Source organism: Agelaius phoeniceus, chromosome 22 (assembly GCF_051311805.1).
Source record: "Agelaius phoeniceus isolate bAgePho1 chromosome 22, bAgePho1.hap1, whole genome shotgun sequence".
In the NCBI taxonomy this organism is placed as follows: Eukaryota; Metazoa; Chordata; class Aves; order Passeriformes; family Icteridae; genus Agelaius; species Agelaius phoeniceus.
In genome coordinates, this window is record NC_135286.1 from 4,668,330 (window position 1) to 4,682,037 (window position 13,708).

The 13,708-nt window shown below is 51.3% G+C and overlaps 1 protein-coding gene across 1 annotated transcript; it reads right to left on the reverse strand.

The window, feature by feature from the left end:
* Nucleotides 1-9,400: 9,400 nt before the first annotated feature.
* CITED4 (Cbp/p300 interacting transactivator with Glu/Asp rich carboxy-terminal domain 4) lies at nucleotides 9,401-11,103 on the reverse strand. The gene has a single exon (XM_054648198.2). It carries the CDS (start codon nucleotides 10,802-10,804, stop codon nucleotides 10,190-10,192), a length of 615 nt encoding a protein of 204 aa, XP_054504173.1. The 5' UTR covers nucleotides 10,805-11,103; the 3' UTR covers nucleotides 9,401-10,189.
* Nucleotides 11,104-13,708: the final 2,605 nt, after the last annotated feature.

The following is a 13,708-nucleotide window of genomic DNA, read 5'->3' on the forward strand; positions in this document are numbered from 1 at the left end:
GGATAGATGCGATATTAGGAAGAAATTCTTCCCTGTGCGGGTGGTGAGGCCCTGGAAAGGAAACTTTCCTGTCTGCCCACCCCAATGCCACTCTGGGAGTTACACTCATACCAACCTGTGACAGAAATGGAAGTGGGAAGACGGGACAGGGGAGCTCATGGGGCAGGAAGGGAGTTTTGCAGGAGGAGTTAAAGTGACAGCAGAAGCTGTTGAGGGAATCCCCATGGTGCTGCTATGCTTACACTGTGTTCTGCTTCAGCAAGGAGGATTCCCAGGGCTCTGGCTCCTTGCTCTGTGTTGTGAGGGTGTCTAGTATGGAGATATCACCACTGTTACACACAGCCCACACATCCCTGCATCTCTGGAGCAAACAGCGTGGCCGTGGGAAGGATGGGCCAGCACCTGCTTCTGAGAAGGGACCCCAGTGTGGTGAACCCCAGGACCCTCAGCACTCATCACCCAGGTCTTGGCACCCCACCCCCAAATTCCCCATCCAGCACTCACCACCCAGCACTCAGCACCCGGCACCCCAAACCCCCCTCCCCACAACCCACATCCAACACTTGACACAACTCACTCAGCACCCAGCACCTGACACCCCAAACCCCACAATCCACATCCCGCACTTGACACCCTGCATCCAGCACCCCACACCCAGCACCTGGCACCCCAAACCCTGCTCCCCACAACCTGCATCCCACACTTGACACCCCGCACTCAGCACCCCACACCCAGCGCTCAGTACCCAGCACCCCGCATCGTGCACCTGACACTCCACACCCAGCGGTCACTACCTAGAACCTGGCACCCCGCACTCCTCTCCACGTTTTCCGCACTCCTCTCCCCGTTCCCCGCACTCCTTTCCCCGTTCCCCGCACTCCTCTCCCCGTTTCCCGCTCCCCGTTCCCCGCACTCCTCTCCCCGTTCCCCGCACTCCTTTCCCCGTTCCCCGCACTCCTCTCCCCGTTCCCCGCACTCCGCTCCCGCAGCCTGGGGCCGGGCAGGGCCGTGGTTCTCGCCCAGTGCCGCGAGGGGGCAGCAGCGCCCCGCGGGAGTTCCCGGGTGGCCCTTGGTGGCCCTTGGTGGCCCTTGGTGGCCCTTGGTGGCCCTGGGTGCCGGGGACCCCTCCTGCCCACGCTGGCTCTATCAGCACCACGGCTGAGTAGCGGTGCCCGTACCAGGGCGAGGTCACCGCCGATGGCCCCCAGGCCATCACTCTGCAGCACCTGAGTGTCCCTCCTCATGTGGGGACAGCCAAGCTGGCGTGGGGAGGACAGGCTGATCACACTCTGTCCGTACTCTTCTCTGCTTTACACTGGCTACTCCAAAGAGCTGCTTCAAGATGCTGCTGTGGCAATGGACCCAGCTATATACAGGACTTTTCTTTCCCTCCACCCCTACCAAAGGCAATCTTCTCATGTCCCTTCCAACCCCTTTGCACTGGGCATCAGAGTTGTCCTGGGTTCCCAGGGATGAAGACAAAAGGAAAAGTCAGGGCATGCTTTCCAGAAAGTGCCAAGATTCCAGAAAGTGTGTCCTCCTGGAGAGGTCTGAGAGCTACTTTGAGTCAGAAAAGTCTATAAGGAAGTTCCATGGGGCTCTGCTGGGCTGAGCTGCCCGGGCTCCCTCCCATGGCTCCTTGCTCTCTTGTTGCCAGTCTCACACTGCCAGAGCATTCACCTGTTTTTCCTCTGGGCTACCATGTATTTAACCCGTAGTCCAGCCCAGGTGATTTGTGGAAGTGTGGTAATGATCTTTAATGAGAGGCTGTGCCCTCACACCCTGGGCACTATTCCAGTATGCTCAACCCCTCTTGAGCATAGCCCAGGTCAGCAGTCCAGAAACAGGGCCCTGATTGCACATCCTGTGTTAACGAGCCTGCCTTCTGCCTGGTGAGCACATCAAAACTGCCACAAACATTTCTGTGGAGGATGTGACTCAGGGTCTCCTGCCTGCCTCCCCATGGCTGAGGGGACCCCAGCTGTGCCCTAAAATGCTGGAGCTTGCTGAGCACATGGAGGCAGGTTTTGCATGGGAAGATAAGGAGGGCTTTTTTCAGCCCTGAGAGCTGTTTATTCTTTATAGCGTACTGACACCAGAACGGAAAGGGCCTTTTCCTGAAACTGGCTATTTATAAACAGCCTGTGGTGCAGAGCCTTCCCTTGCAGGGGGGCAGGGACTCTTGCAGCTTTTCTTTTGTTGCCTTGAGCTCACTCAGAGATCCTTCAGACAGGAGTGAATAGAGCAGGTCTTGCTGCCCATCTGCTGGAGGCACGCTGCAGTACCAACAGCTTGTAGTAACTCTTTGGAAATGTCAAACTCCAGTGAGTACCTAATTCAGCCCTAAATCCCTTGGCTGTGCAGTTGGTGCTGTTCACAGCCCTGAATTCTTACAAAGGCTTTGCAGGAGAAATTGGCCATTTGTGGCAGTCGTGCCTTTAATGTGTGACACAGCTGGGCAGGTCCCTGTGGTGCAAGGGCAGAAATCAGGAGCACTTGTAGCTCTATCTTTCCAAGATGCTGAACAGCGCAATGTTCACTGCATCCACACACACCAGAGATGGGATTTAGCTGTTCCAAGAGCTCTTAAAACACAGCCTTGGAGCCTTGGCTAGCTTTGCTTCTCTGTTGTGTGAGTCAGCACAGGCAGGCAGTCAGGACTGCCACAGACCCGTGGCTCAAGCACAAAGAGCAAATTTATTCCCATTACTGAGCTGTCCCAGGGATCCCCAAAGCAACACCCAGGCAGAGGTGCACAAGCTTGGTCCATGCTGGAGGAACACAGGTCTGCTGCCTACACTGCTTTATCAAGGGTTATTCCCAGCTGCAAGGTCAATTGAGCATTTACAATCCTCCTCACCAGTCTTCTTTTTTTTAACCCATTCCTCCCAACACCTGTGAAAGGAGAGAAATAGGCACCTTCAAATCTCATCTCCATGAGACGCCTTTTAGATTTTACCCAGTTTGTGTTGGGATGCTGGGCAACACTCTCCCTCCTTCCTTATTTTTCCCCCCAGCAATCCAGTGGCTCTGTGGGCAGTGCTGTCCTCCTCTTCCTTCAGGGACACTGGGATCTTCTTTTGAACCCTCCCAGAAGCTACAGCTCTGTTTAGCTATTAAAATTACTGTTCCTTTCCTCACCTAGCTGTGCCCTCTTGACAAACCAGGTTTGCTCTTGGCACTGCTCACAGTACTGCAGTGTTACCTGTATTCTCCCACCTGTAGGGATGTGATGGCTTTTGGTTGTGGCTCTGGCACGGGCTTTGCTGAGAATTAAAGAATTAAATAAAACCCTCTGTTCCCCTTCTGGAGTTTGTTTTGTGCTGTTGAAGAAAGGCAGAGGTGTGCAGAGGGATGGGGCAGACACAATTCTTCAGCCATGCAGGGAGAGCCAGATTTCCATGGGGAAATCTGCTTTTTGCAGCCGATGCAGTGAGGATGGACCATGGATCAGAGCCAGCAGCGTGGGAGATCAGAAAACTGGTGCATTGAGGTCTCTTCACCCCCCTGGTATTTCAGTGGTCATGAGCAGGTCATGAATGTTTGTAGCAGGCTGAACTTGCAAAATTCCCTGGAAATGTGAACTCAGGGATATTTTTGGCAAATCTGGAAAGGAAATAATAATCCATCCGGAGGCTGCAGGATGCAGCACGGCCCCTGCACATGGAAAGGTCCCACTGCCTCTGAGCTGCACATATACAACAGACACAGGACTTGGCTGACTTGTCAAAACTTTCCTCAACTCACTACAGTGCCTTGCAATCAACTGAATTTTGTATTTGCAGTTGAAACAGGAAAAGCAGGACTTGATCCATACCTCGGTGTAGCAATTATGAAGCAACCTAACGGCAGACTGTAACCAGCATCTGAAAATGGGGAGTGTTGTAACGTGCTGAACAATGACATGCCCCAGAAGAGCCCCTCAGCATTAAATACTGCTGAGGTGGACCACAGTGTAACCACTGGCCTTTTAAACAGCAGCATGTTATCAAAGGTTTGAGGTGCAGATCCCTGTTTTCCCTCTTCTTCAGGGCAAAGGCTGATCTGGGAATTGGGCTGGGATCAGATGCTTGCGAAAGCAGCCACTTGCACAGCTTTTACTACAGGCTTAGTGCTTCTTCTCTGGAATATCACTTGGATTTGGCAAAGAGCTGCTTTCCCTAATCCCTATTCATGCAGAGACATGTGGAGGTTCCTGGGAATCCCTGCTGCACTAGGGACTTGGGCTCAGCAAAGTGGGAATACTCCACAGTGGGATTCTCAGTTATTGTTGCAGAAGCACTCCAGCAGAGTCCAGCTGCAACAAATCACACGTAGGATCTTAGAGATATCCTCATCAGCATGTGCTTGAGACTTGAGGATCTGGAAGAGGGAACAACACAGATGTTTCTGGCATTGACACAGCCACACTTACCTCTGGTTTCTGTTGTGATCAGCAAAGCCCCTGGTACATGGAATGCCCTGCCTGGTCCCCTCATCTGAAGGCATTCTGCCTCATTGTGGCAGCTGTGAGACTCTTTGTCTCATCTTTGCCATTGGCTTCTTGAATCCAAATTGCTCCTTTTCCTTGGCAAGGTGATTGTCAGGGAGCCCATGCTAACAGGCAATGATCAAGGGGCTCAGTGCTGTCCAAATGCAGAGTGGGATGGAGTTGGAGGTGGTGGAGTCACACTTTCCTTGGGAGCTGCCACCTGCCTCTGCCTCTTGCCATAGACCCCAGGAGCAGTGCTGGGACATAGGGAGGGACTCACCTGTAAGACAGGACTGGAGCTGATGTGTGGAGCATTCCCTGGACTCTGCTGCAGGTGCCAGTGTTTGTGGGATGGGTTTCCTTAGCAGCCAGCTTGTATTTGAGGCTGTGACTTGTTTTGGGAACTGCACAGGATGACCTCAGGCACAGCCATAGTTTTATTTTTATAAGTTGACAGTATTTGACGAGGAACATCTCCAGTTTTCTAGAGGAGAAAACCACATCTGAGACAGTTCTGTAGCCAAGAACGTGAAAGCTATTTGAATATTTCTTAGTAACTGTGTTTTGGAGTTTTAGGGTGAGGTAAACTGTAAAATCCCCTTTCTTCCTCACCCCTGTGGAAGTCCAGAGGATTCATGGGCAAAGTCAAGGTGTCACAAGAGCAAACTGTATTCTTTGGCTGTTTTGAGTAGGAACAAACCATCCCCAGAAGTGTGCTGCAGAAAAACAGAGCAAAGCTTCCCCCTGCTCGAGGAAACTCAGACAGGCTTTTCTCTAGAGGCCTGGAGAGACAGTGGTGCAGAAACTGAGGGCCCAAGATGGCAGCATGAGGAAGAGGAGCAGATGGAACTCCTCACTCCAAACTTTTGAGGCAAATGCAAACCTAGCAATACAGGGTTTAAAAGAATGAAGAAACAGAGCCCTAAAACTAAAACAAGGTTCCAAAAAAATCCCATCCCCTCAAGTTTTCAAAATCTGCCTGGACAAAGCCCTGGGCAGCCTGCCCTGCCTTTGAATGCAGTCCTGCTTGGAGCAGGGGATTGGACTGAATGACCTCAAAAGGTCCCTTCCAGTCTAAATATTTCTGTGGTTTTGTGATGGATGTTTGAAATATAGAACAACCAGACCTAATTATAGCATTGGCAAAATCCATGACACATCCATCTAGAGCTTAAACCAGTGCTGTTCCCTCCCCCATGCCATAAAGCTAGAAACAGGGCAGAAAAAGGTGATCACAGTCTACAACACACAGTGGGTCTGGGTCAGGGAGACACTCAAGAGGAAACATCTCAGGAGCTCCAAAATCATTACTAATGTGGAGAAGAGGAACAAGAAATGATTGGGAATTTGGGGACACAGAACAAAGTGAGGGGGTGGTAGGTTTAAAATGAAGAGGAGCTTAGCTTAAGCTTCTTACAAAGACCTTGATTTCTCCCCTGTGGATTTCATTGGCATAAGACATCACTGAAGGAAAATATATCTATGAATTAAATACAAACAAACCAACCAAACCAAACAAAACAAAAAAAAACCCTCAAAAAACCCTCAAAACAAAACAAACATCCCCCTGTTTCTGAGTCAGGAACCTTTGATTCAGGAGATCTTTTGAGCCACAGGTCAGTGGTTTTGGCCATACAAAAATGTTCAGGTATCCCCAAGTGTCCATGTACCTCCTATACTGTCAGAAAGAACTTCAATGAGCGACACATTGCCTGCAGAAACATCTCTGTTCACTCAGGTTTGACCCTCTGCTAAACTTGCAGAGATCAGCAGATATCTCCCACCACACAAGGGAAAAAGAATTCCCTGTCACCTTCTCCTTTCACTTATATTACAAAATTCTGTTGCCCAGCTTCTTCCTGACTGAGGAGTCCCAAGCTATTCTGTGGCTTCTTTTGAGAAACATTCCTCTACACCTCAATTGTTTCTTTTTTCTAAAACTAGAAAAACCATTTTTCTAGTTTTACATTATCATTTTTCTATAAACAGACCAGAATTTTTCACAATTCACCCTCATGGGTCTGAATTGGCTGTTGGTTCTGTAGGGCATTCACTGTTTGATTTTACTTTTCATTCATCTTCTCATTTTCTAACCTTTCTTTTGCTTGTCTGGCTCCTCCTGAACAGCAAGCTGAGATTTTTCATAGAACCATTAATTGTCACAGTAAGATCTTTGCTGAGTGTGGCTAATTTAGAGCCCAGCACTGCATGAAGTCAAGGAGGATTAACCCTCCAGCCATCATTTTGTATTTACCAGGCATTGCTCATGTTATTGCCTGGCCACTCACTGTTAGCAGATCCTGCACCAGACTTTCACCTTTGCAACTCTACATCACCCTGAGCTATCAACAAACTTCATCACCCCAAGAGCACGTGGGCAGAGACAGGCATGTGGAAAAAGGCCTTGTCTTTCTGTGCTTTCACACTCAGGCTCCCAGAGGCTGCCTCAAGCCCTGGACATTGCACAAATAGCTACAAATCCTATTTGGAGAGTTACAGAGGATCCAGCCTAGGTGAGGGGACAGGGTGAGGTTTGAGAACCTCCCTTCTTCCACAATACAGAAAGTAAATCTCAGAGGAGAGGTGCTTGTAAATAAGCTCTCTCTGTGAGGAGTTCACTTAGGTGCCCTCCAAGCTCCCCAGGTGACAGGCACTGTCATTCAGCAGCAGTGTGCAGTGCTCTGCAGAGCCTCCCAGTCCCTACCAGAGCTTTGGGGGTCACCCTGCTGCCCCCCTGCCCGCTGTGGGATGGAGAGCTCAGTGTCAGCTGCATGGGAAAAACAGAACTCGGCCCTGTTGTATTTTTGGTGACCTTTGAGGACCTCACCTGCAGACCTGTGGGTTGCTGGATTGTCCCATTGTGCCACCTGTGTTCACAGCCACCCTGCCAGGGTGCACAGCTGAGTGCAGAGGGCGACCTGAGCTGTCCAAGCTGCAGCTTCTGCTGCTGTACAGGTCCTGTGTGCCTGAGCAAGGCATTCAGAGCTTGCAGCATGAACCTGCAAGGGGCAAACTGCACCTGAATTAAGAAAGATTTGCAAAGAAAATGATCACAGCACTTGGCCAGTCCAGCCCAGACAGAAAAAAAAAAAAAAAAAAAATCAAGCCCACAGCAGAAATAGCAGAAATAAGTGGTTTTGACCTGGGTTTTCTAGAAAATCACAGACTGACACACTTAACAGGGTCTTTTGGGGAATGGGGGTGACATACTCAAGAAGCATTGAAATAATCTCAACTGAGCCTGCTGGGACAGACTCCCAAGAAAATCCTGACTGTGAACCCCCAGTCACTCCACATGCCTGGTATTATCAGTTCCTGTACTCTGACTTAAATCACCAGCACCTTTCCCAGGGCAGTGCACAGCCCTCAGAGAGGAGGTACAGACAGGTTCCTCTGGCCATCAAGTGCAAAGTGCTCAGCACACAGAAACCTGGTCCTGGTGAGGCTCTGCAGAAATTGCTGAGTTGACAGTCCTCATCTGTGGGGTGGACACAGCTCCCCACTTGTAACTGGGACACTGGAGGTCACAGTGCTGTGTACCACAGAGCCTGCACCCCCCAACAAGAACTGACAGCCTAGAAAATGCTTATCTTGTGGTTGAATTACTTTTATTCTGAGGTTCACTGCTAACTCTTCTCTGCTTACCTACAACCTGCAGCTACACAGAGACAACAAAGTTCTTCCAGATCTCCAACAGCCCAAGAGCTGACAGCCTAGGCAGGGCTCTCCTACCTTCAACAAAAGCCCCAGCAGTTATTTTTTGACCAGGTCTCCAGCCTGTACAGGCATAACCACCAAAAGGACAGGACTTTACCAACTGGTCTTGAGTTGTGCAAGGAACAAGACCAGAGGACACTGACAGACAGTTCAAAATGGTTCAGCCATTGCAATAATAGCATCCACAGCCCCATTACTACAGGGCAGGAAAGGAACACTTGGGTATCTCCCTCAACTCTGCAAAGGAACTGGCTGGAAACTCTTTAAAAAGGAAAAGCCAAGCCCTGTAAGAGTAGGAGAGCAATGGCTGTCTTGATTTTTAGAGCCTTTGTTGTATAGAAAACTGCAGCAGAGAGCTGCAGCCCGGCTGTCAGGGGTGCACTCAGTCTGGAAGGAGTCACCACCCACTTGTCCAAGCAACTCTAAATCTTTAAGTCCTTAAAAGTCCTTTAAATCTATATCTTTAAGTCCTCTCCAACCATTCTGTGATGCTATCACCTGGCTCAGCCAGCAAAAGCAGCCATTCTGCAACAGAGCAACACCATCCACATCTATAATTCCTCCTCAGTACAGAAAATGAGCATCTCACCCTTCCAGCCACACTTCAAGGACTTAGTTCCAAGCATTAAACTAGAAACCCAATCCTTCCAACTCGAGTATCAGGTGGGGCACACAAGTGCCAGGACCTACAGCCCCACCAGCAGGAGCGAAGGCATCGCTTCTCCCAGTGCTCCGCACTGCACGGGCACTGAACAAACGCACACGGGAGATATTTCAGCTTTTATTCGCAAATCCATCTGTACATCCCGACTCGCCGGGTGGCAGCCGCCAAGGGCCGGCAGCACCAGGGGGCAGCAGCAACCAGGAGTCACCGGAGCGCCTGGAAACAGGAGCCAGCGGAGGAAACCGAACCCCGCCGGCCTCTGCATCTCACCTTCTCTGAGCAAGGGAATTGGAAATCGAGTCATCTTTATCACATTCAGAAAGGTGTTGGATTTAGAGTCCTGCGCGTTCAGCATAACGATCTCGAGTTGAAGCGGCTATTCTGCAGAGCAGCTTGAAAACTATCCCAGGCTTGCTTTTCCCAAAGCCAGCATCTTAAAGCTGCAGTACTCTCCAGGCATCTTTCCCAGCAGTCCCAAAGCCAAATAACAAAAGGAGCCCTTGCAAATAAATAATCACAGGAAAATAAATAAGATTAGAACTGAAATATACAGTTACATGGTCTTTATTTGGTTTCAGAGGTGGAAAAAAGTGGAGCCAGACTGCAGCTTTAAGCCTCATGCCTGAATCAACCTCAAACACTTGGTAAATTTTACAGCTGATTAGCAGTACAGGTCCGAGATCTGAAGTTCCACGGAGATGAACATTTAGGCACAAACGCACACCCTTCCCCAAGGCATACTTTATTTTTGCGAGTTAGAAAAAAAGCCTGCTATGGGGAAGTGCCCCTTCCCGAGCTGAACAGACACGACTGAAGACCTATTTACTGTCACAGTAAAACATCCCAACAAATAACTAACCCCACCCATGGTTGCAAGGGAAAACTGGTTCAAACCATGCACCAGGGAGACAATTCTCTCTCAGGATCCTTCAACTCCACTGGCACCACAGATTCCACGAGCAAATCCAGCTACCAGCAGGGCTTCCAGCTGCCTATGGCTTCTTGTGCTCCGAGCCTAGTTGAGGAAAGTCATAAGTCCATTATTTCTACTTAAGCCAGAAATCCTGTTAATGCCATTTAGAGGCAGTTCTACGGCAGGAGCTCTTGATCTGCTCTTTGTTTGGGGTGCACCAACCCCCTCTCCAGAAACTCCCACACAGAAAAAACACACAGAAGAGAAAAGCAATCCATTGCAAGCCAGTGTCCGATGATTGTCCCTTTGGGGAGGGCAGGAATCCAGGACAGGGCAAGGCAGGGGAAGGGAGGAGGATGGCAGGTGGGGAAAAGTTAGAAACAAACTCAAAACCACCAAGACACAAGGAGGAGCTCAAAGCCCCTCAGCAACTGATGGCACTGGGTTGCTGTTTGCTAACAAAGTCTGAAATGAAGTCGAACTCGTTCTGTCCCAAGAATAACTCTGGCAGCTCCTGAATCCGGTCCAACCCCAGTTCCAGGACAAGGGATGTCAAGACCTCCTCATCTATAAGATCAGTGTCCATAACATTCAATGTCAGCGCCGGTGAGGGCATGTGCTGCATGCCCGGGTGCTGGCCCGGCCCCACTCTGTACTGCTGGGCACCCGCTCCCATGGGCCCGTTGCTCATGCCCAGCGGGTGGCCCTGGTACTGCGTGTTGAGTTTTTGTAGGTGCATGCTGGCCATGAGCTGCTGGGTGCCCACCGGCCCCATGTACTGCTGCTGCTGCCCCGGCCCATTGAACATCATCGCGTTCTGCATCTGGTGGTGGCCCATCTGTCCGCTGAGGCTGGCCCTCGGCCTCATGGCACCGTCCATGCCAGCCCCTCCGTAGGGCATCATCTGAGCGGCGCCGGGCAGCGTCCTCAGCACATGCTGCCCGTGCTGCGGGGGTCCCTGCAGCCCGCTCACCCCCATGCGGTAGCCCTGCAGCGCGGCGCCACCGTGGCTCATCGGCATCATCATATGCTCGGCCATGCCTCCAGGTCCCCGAGAGATGACAGCGGCTCGGCCACGGCTCCCGGGGACGGCTCCGCGTCCCGCTCCCGCCGAGCCGGCTCCGACAGAAGATCCCGGCGAGCTCCCACCTCCTCCCGGGGGAAGGCACCGCTCACGCTGGCTCCGCTGGCGGGGGAAGCTGCGCGGAGCCCCCGCCGGGAGCGGGGCTGTGCCTGCGCGGTGCGCGCCGCTCCGGGCTCCGGCAGCGCTGGCTCTGCCGAGCTGGGCTGAGCTCCGCGGGGCTGGGCTGGGCTGGGCTGGCCGGGACTCGCAGCTCCGCTCCCGCTCTTATAGCCCGGCGGGCGGGGGCGGCCCCGGCGCCCATTGGAGCGCGGGCGGGCGGCCCGGCCCCGCGGGCGGGAAGGAGGCGCGGCGGGTCGGTCCCGGCTTTGCTCGGCTCCACAGTCCCACCACTGCATCCTTCTGGCACTGCAAGCAGCTCTCTGTAGTCACCGCTCCGCTGCCTTCCTCCTCTCAGTGCCCCTGCCCAAGTCTTTGTACCCGCTGATACGCTGGGCATCAGGTCCCGCTGCGGGGCTTGTGCTGGGCTCCCTGTTCGCTCTGAAGGATGCACCTTTGTCAGGTGTTCTCATGCCCGAGAACAGCTGGTGGCATCAGCTGCGTGGTTGGTTACTCGGTCGGAAGCATCTTCCTAGCAAGGATGCACCAAGCTTCCAAACACAGACGGTACTGAGGGTGCTGTACCCACGGGGGTTTGCTGGTGTAACTGCCTGCAGCAGTGGCTTTGTCACCTCTGAGATGAGCTCTGTCTATTGTACCCACCCACTGAGCTTTGCTAGCCACATTATACCACCATGAGTGTAGACTACAGCAGCTCTGGTGCTCTCTTCGGGACGTGGTGCATTCCAGTAATGTATGGAAGAACAGCAGTGATCTTCCTTGTCGGCTTTGTGCGCTAAAGGAACCTCGAGACTTCCTTATAAAAGGAACTTATATTAGTGTTGCATAGTTACCTGCTTGTAAGGCATGGAATGACACAGTTCAACTTGCCTCCCCAACTTCATTCTTTGTCCTCTCCCAGACAGCTCTTAACCACAACATTACAGACCATGGCACTGGTGGTGACAGACAGAACTCTCCTGCTGGCTTGGAGCAGGTTATTTGTGGAGTTTTAAGTGTTCAGCACGTTCAGGGTACTCACAGACCCTCATCAGCAGAGGAAAGGTCTAAGTCAGGCAGCATGGGCACCTTAGGGGGGTTCTGAGCCATGGTACTGACCCAAAGGGTTACTTTTAATGAATATTTCTGTATCAAAATTCTTTAAGCCAGCAGCTCAGAGCAGGGAACACCTGGGAGTTTAATTAAAGAAGTTTAATTAAATATTAATTTACTTTACACTGAGTTACACTTAAAGGTGTCTCTGACAAAGAGAACTGGCCAATGGCAAATTCTTCAAGATGCCAGAAGCCAGGAATGGAAAGTGTCTTCTCTTATCTGGACAGAGCACAGGGCCATAAATCTTCAGGACATTCTGGGAGCTGCCTTTGTTTGTGCCACCTTCTGCCTTGTTGGGTGGCTGGGATAGGTTTCAGGTGTTGTTGGTAAGCCTCTAGCTGATGAATCAGTTGGTTAATTGTTCATTATAATTACGTAATGATTGTTTTTTAACTCTAGAGATTTTGACAAATGCATTTTTAGTACTAATAAACACACGCTCACATACATAGACCTGCCTGCCTACAAGTTCACATGCAGATGCACACCCAGGTGAGAAATAAATGCTAGGGGAGTGTCTGCCCTGCTCTTTTCAGAGGCATCCAGCCATGAAAACATCTCTCACTTGGAGGAGAGGTGTGGTGTGTCCTGCAAGACCTGGGCAGGGGCAGGAATTCTTGGACAGGAGTAAGAGGTGGGAAAGGGCTCTCCACAGCATTTGCATTACTGAAGACCCCAAATGAATTGCTCTTCATTTTGGAAACAAATCAGCAGATGACAGAACATTCTTGCTTAACACAAATGGGAAGGTCCCCTCTATCTCTCTCCTCACTCATGCCCCTTCTCCTGCAAGGGTAAAACCAATCAGCTGCTCATCCAGTCTGAGAAGAATTTGACCAGAAATGGAGCTGTGTCCCAGCTTTGTGCCATTATCCCTAAATGTTTCCCCAGCGTGACCTGGGGTGCTTGAGAAGAGCCAGTGCCTGCAGGAAGGGAAGGGATGATGGGAGGCAATGGGCAGAGGTGTCCAGAGAGCCACAGCTTCCATGTTTGCCATGTGTGTGCCAATTCCCTGTGCTCTGTGTCCTGAGGGCTCCCTGTTCTTGAACCAGTAATATTTTATTTTACAGGGACCAGCTTAGACAGTGTGCTGCAATTCTCACTGGGAGCAGAGCTGGAAAAGGGCTGACCTGTTCTGCTAGCACCCTCTCTGCTCTTTTTGGCCCAGAACAACCAGTGGGCCCTTGTTGTGCTCAGGTCTTGAGGATTAAGGACCCAAACCTCTGCAGCCATATTTACAAACACTGTGTGTGACCCATCTAACCCCAGGCTTGTGTCTCTGCCCTGCCATCTGTCAGCAGCCCAAGGACAGACTGCCCTTTCTGGGAAGGCAGATAAACTGCCAGATCCAGCCTTGGGCTCTTGGTCAGTGAGCCCTGATTGAAGTCACCACATCAGCCACCTCCACCAGTGTGTCATTCACACCTTCCTGACATGGGACTTCCCAATGTCTTGGGGTGATTTTATGGTGATACTTTATTCCCTAACCATTTGCTTTATGCCCAGAAATGGCTGCTGTAGCTTTATGATGGACCAGGGGTGGTGTGAGGAGCCTTGGGCTCCTGCATGGTTGGGTTCAAATCCCCCCTCTCTCTCTCCAGTGTGCTCAGGCTGTGGTGTGGACCAGAACACTCCTTTGTTCCTTTT

Coding starts and splice junctions, on each gene's coding strand:
- CITED4 (XM_054648198.2), bottom strand. CDS start 10,804: ATGGCCGAGCATATGATGATGCCGATGAGCCACGGTGGCGCCGCGCTG.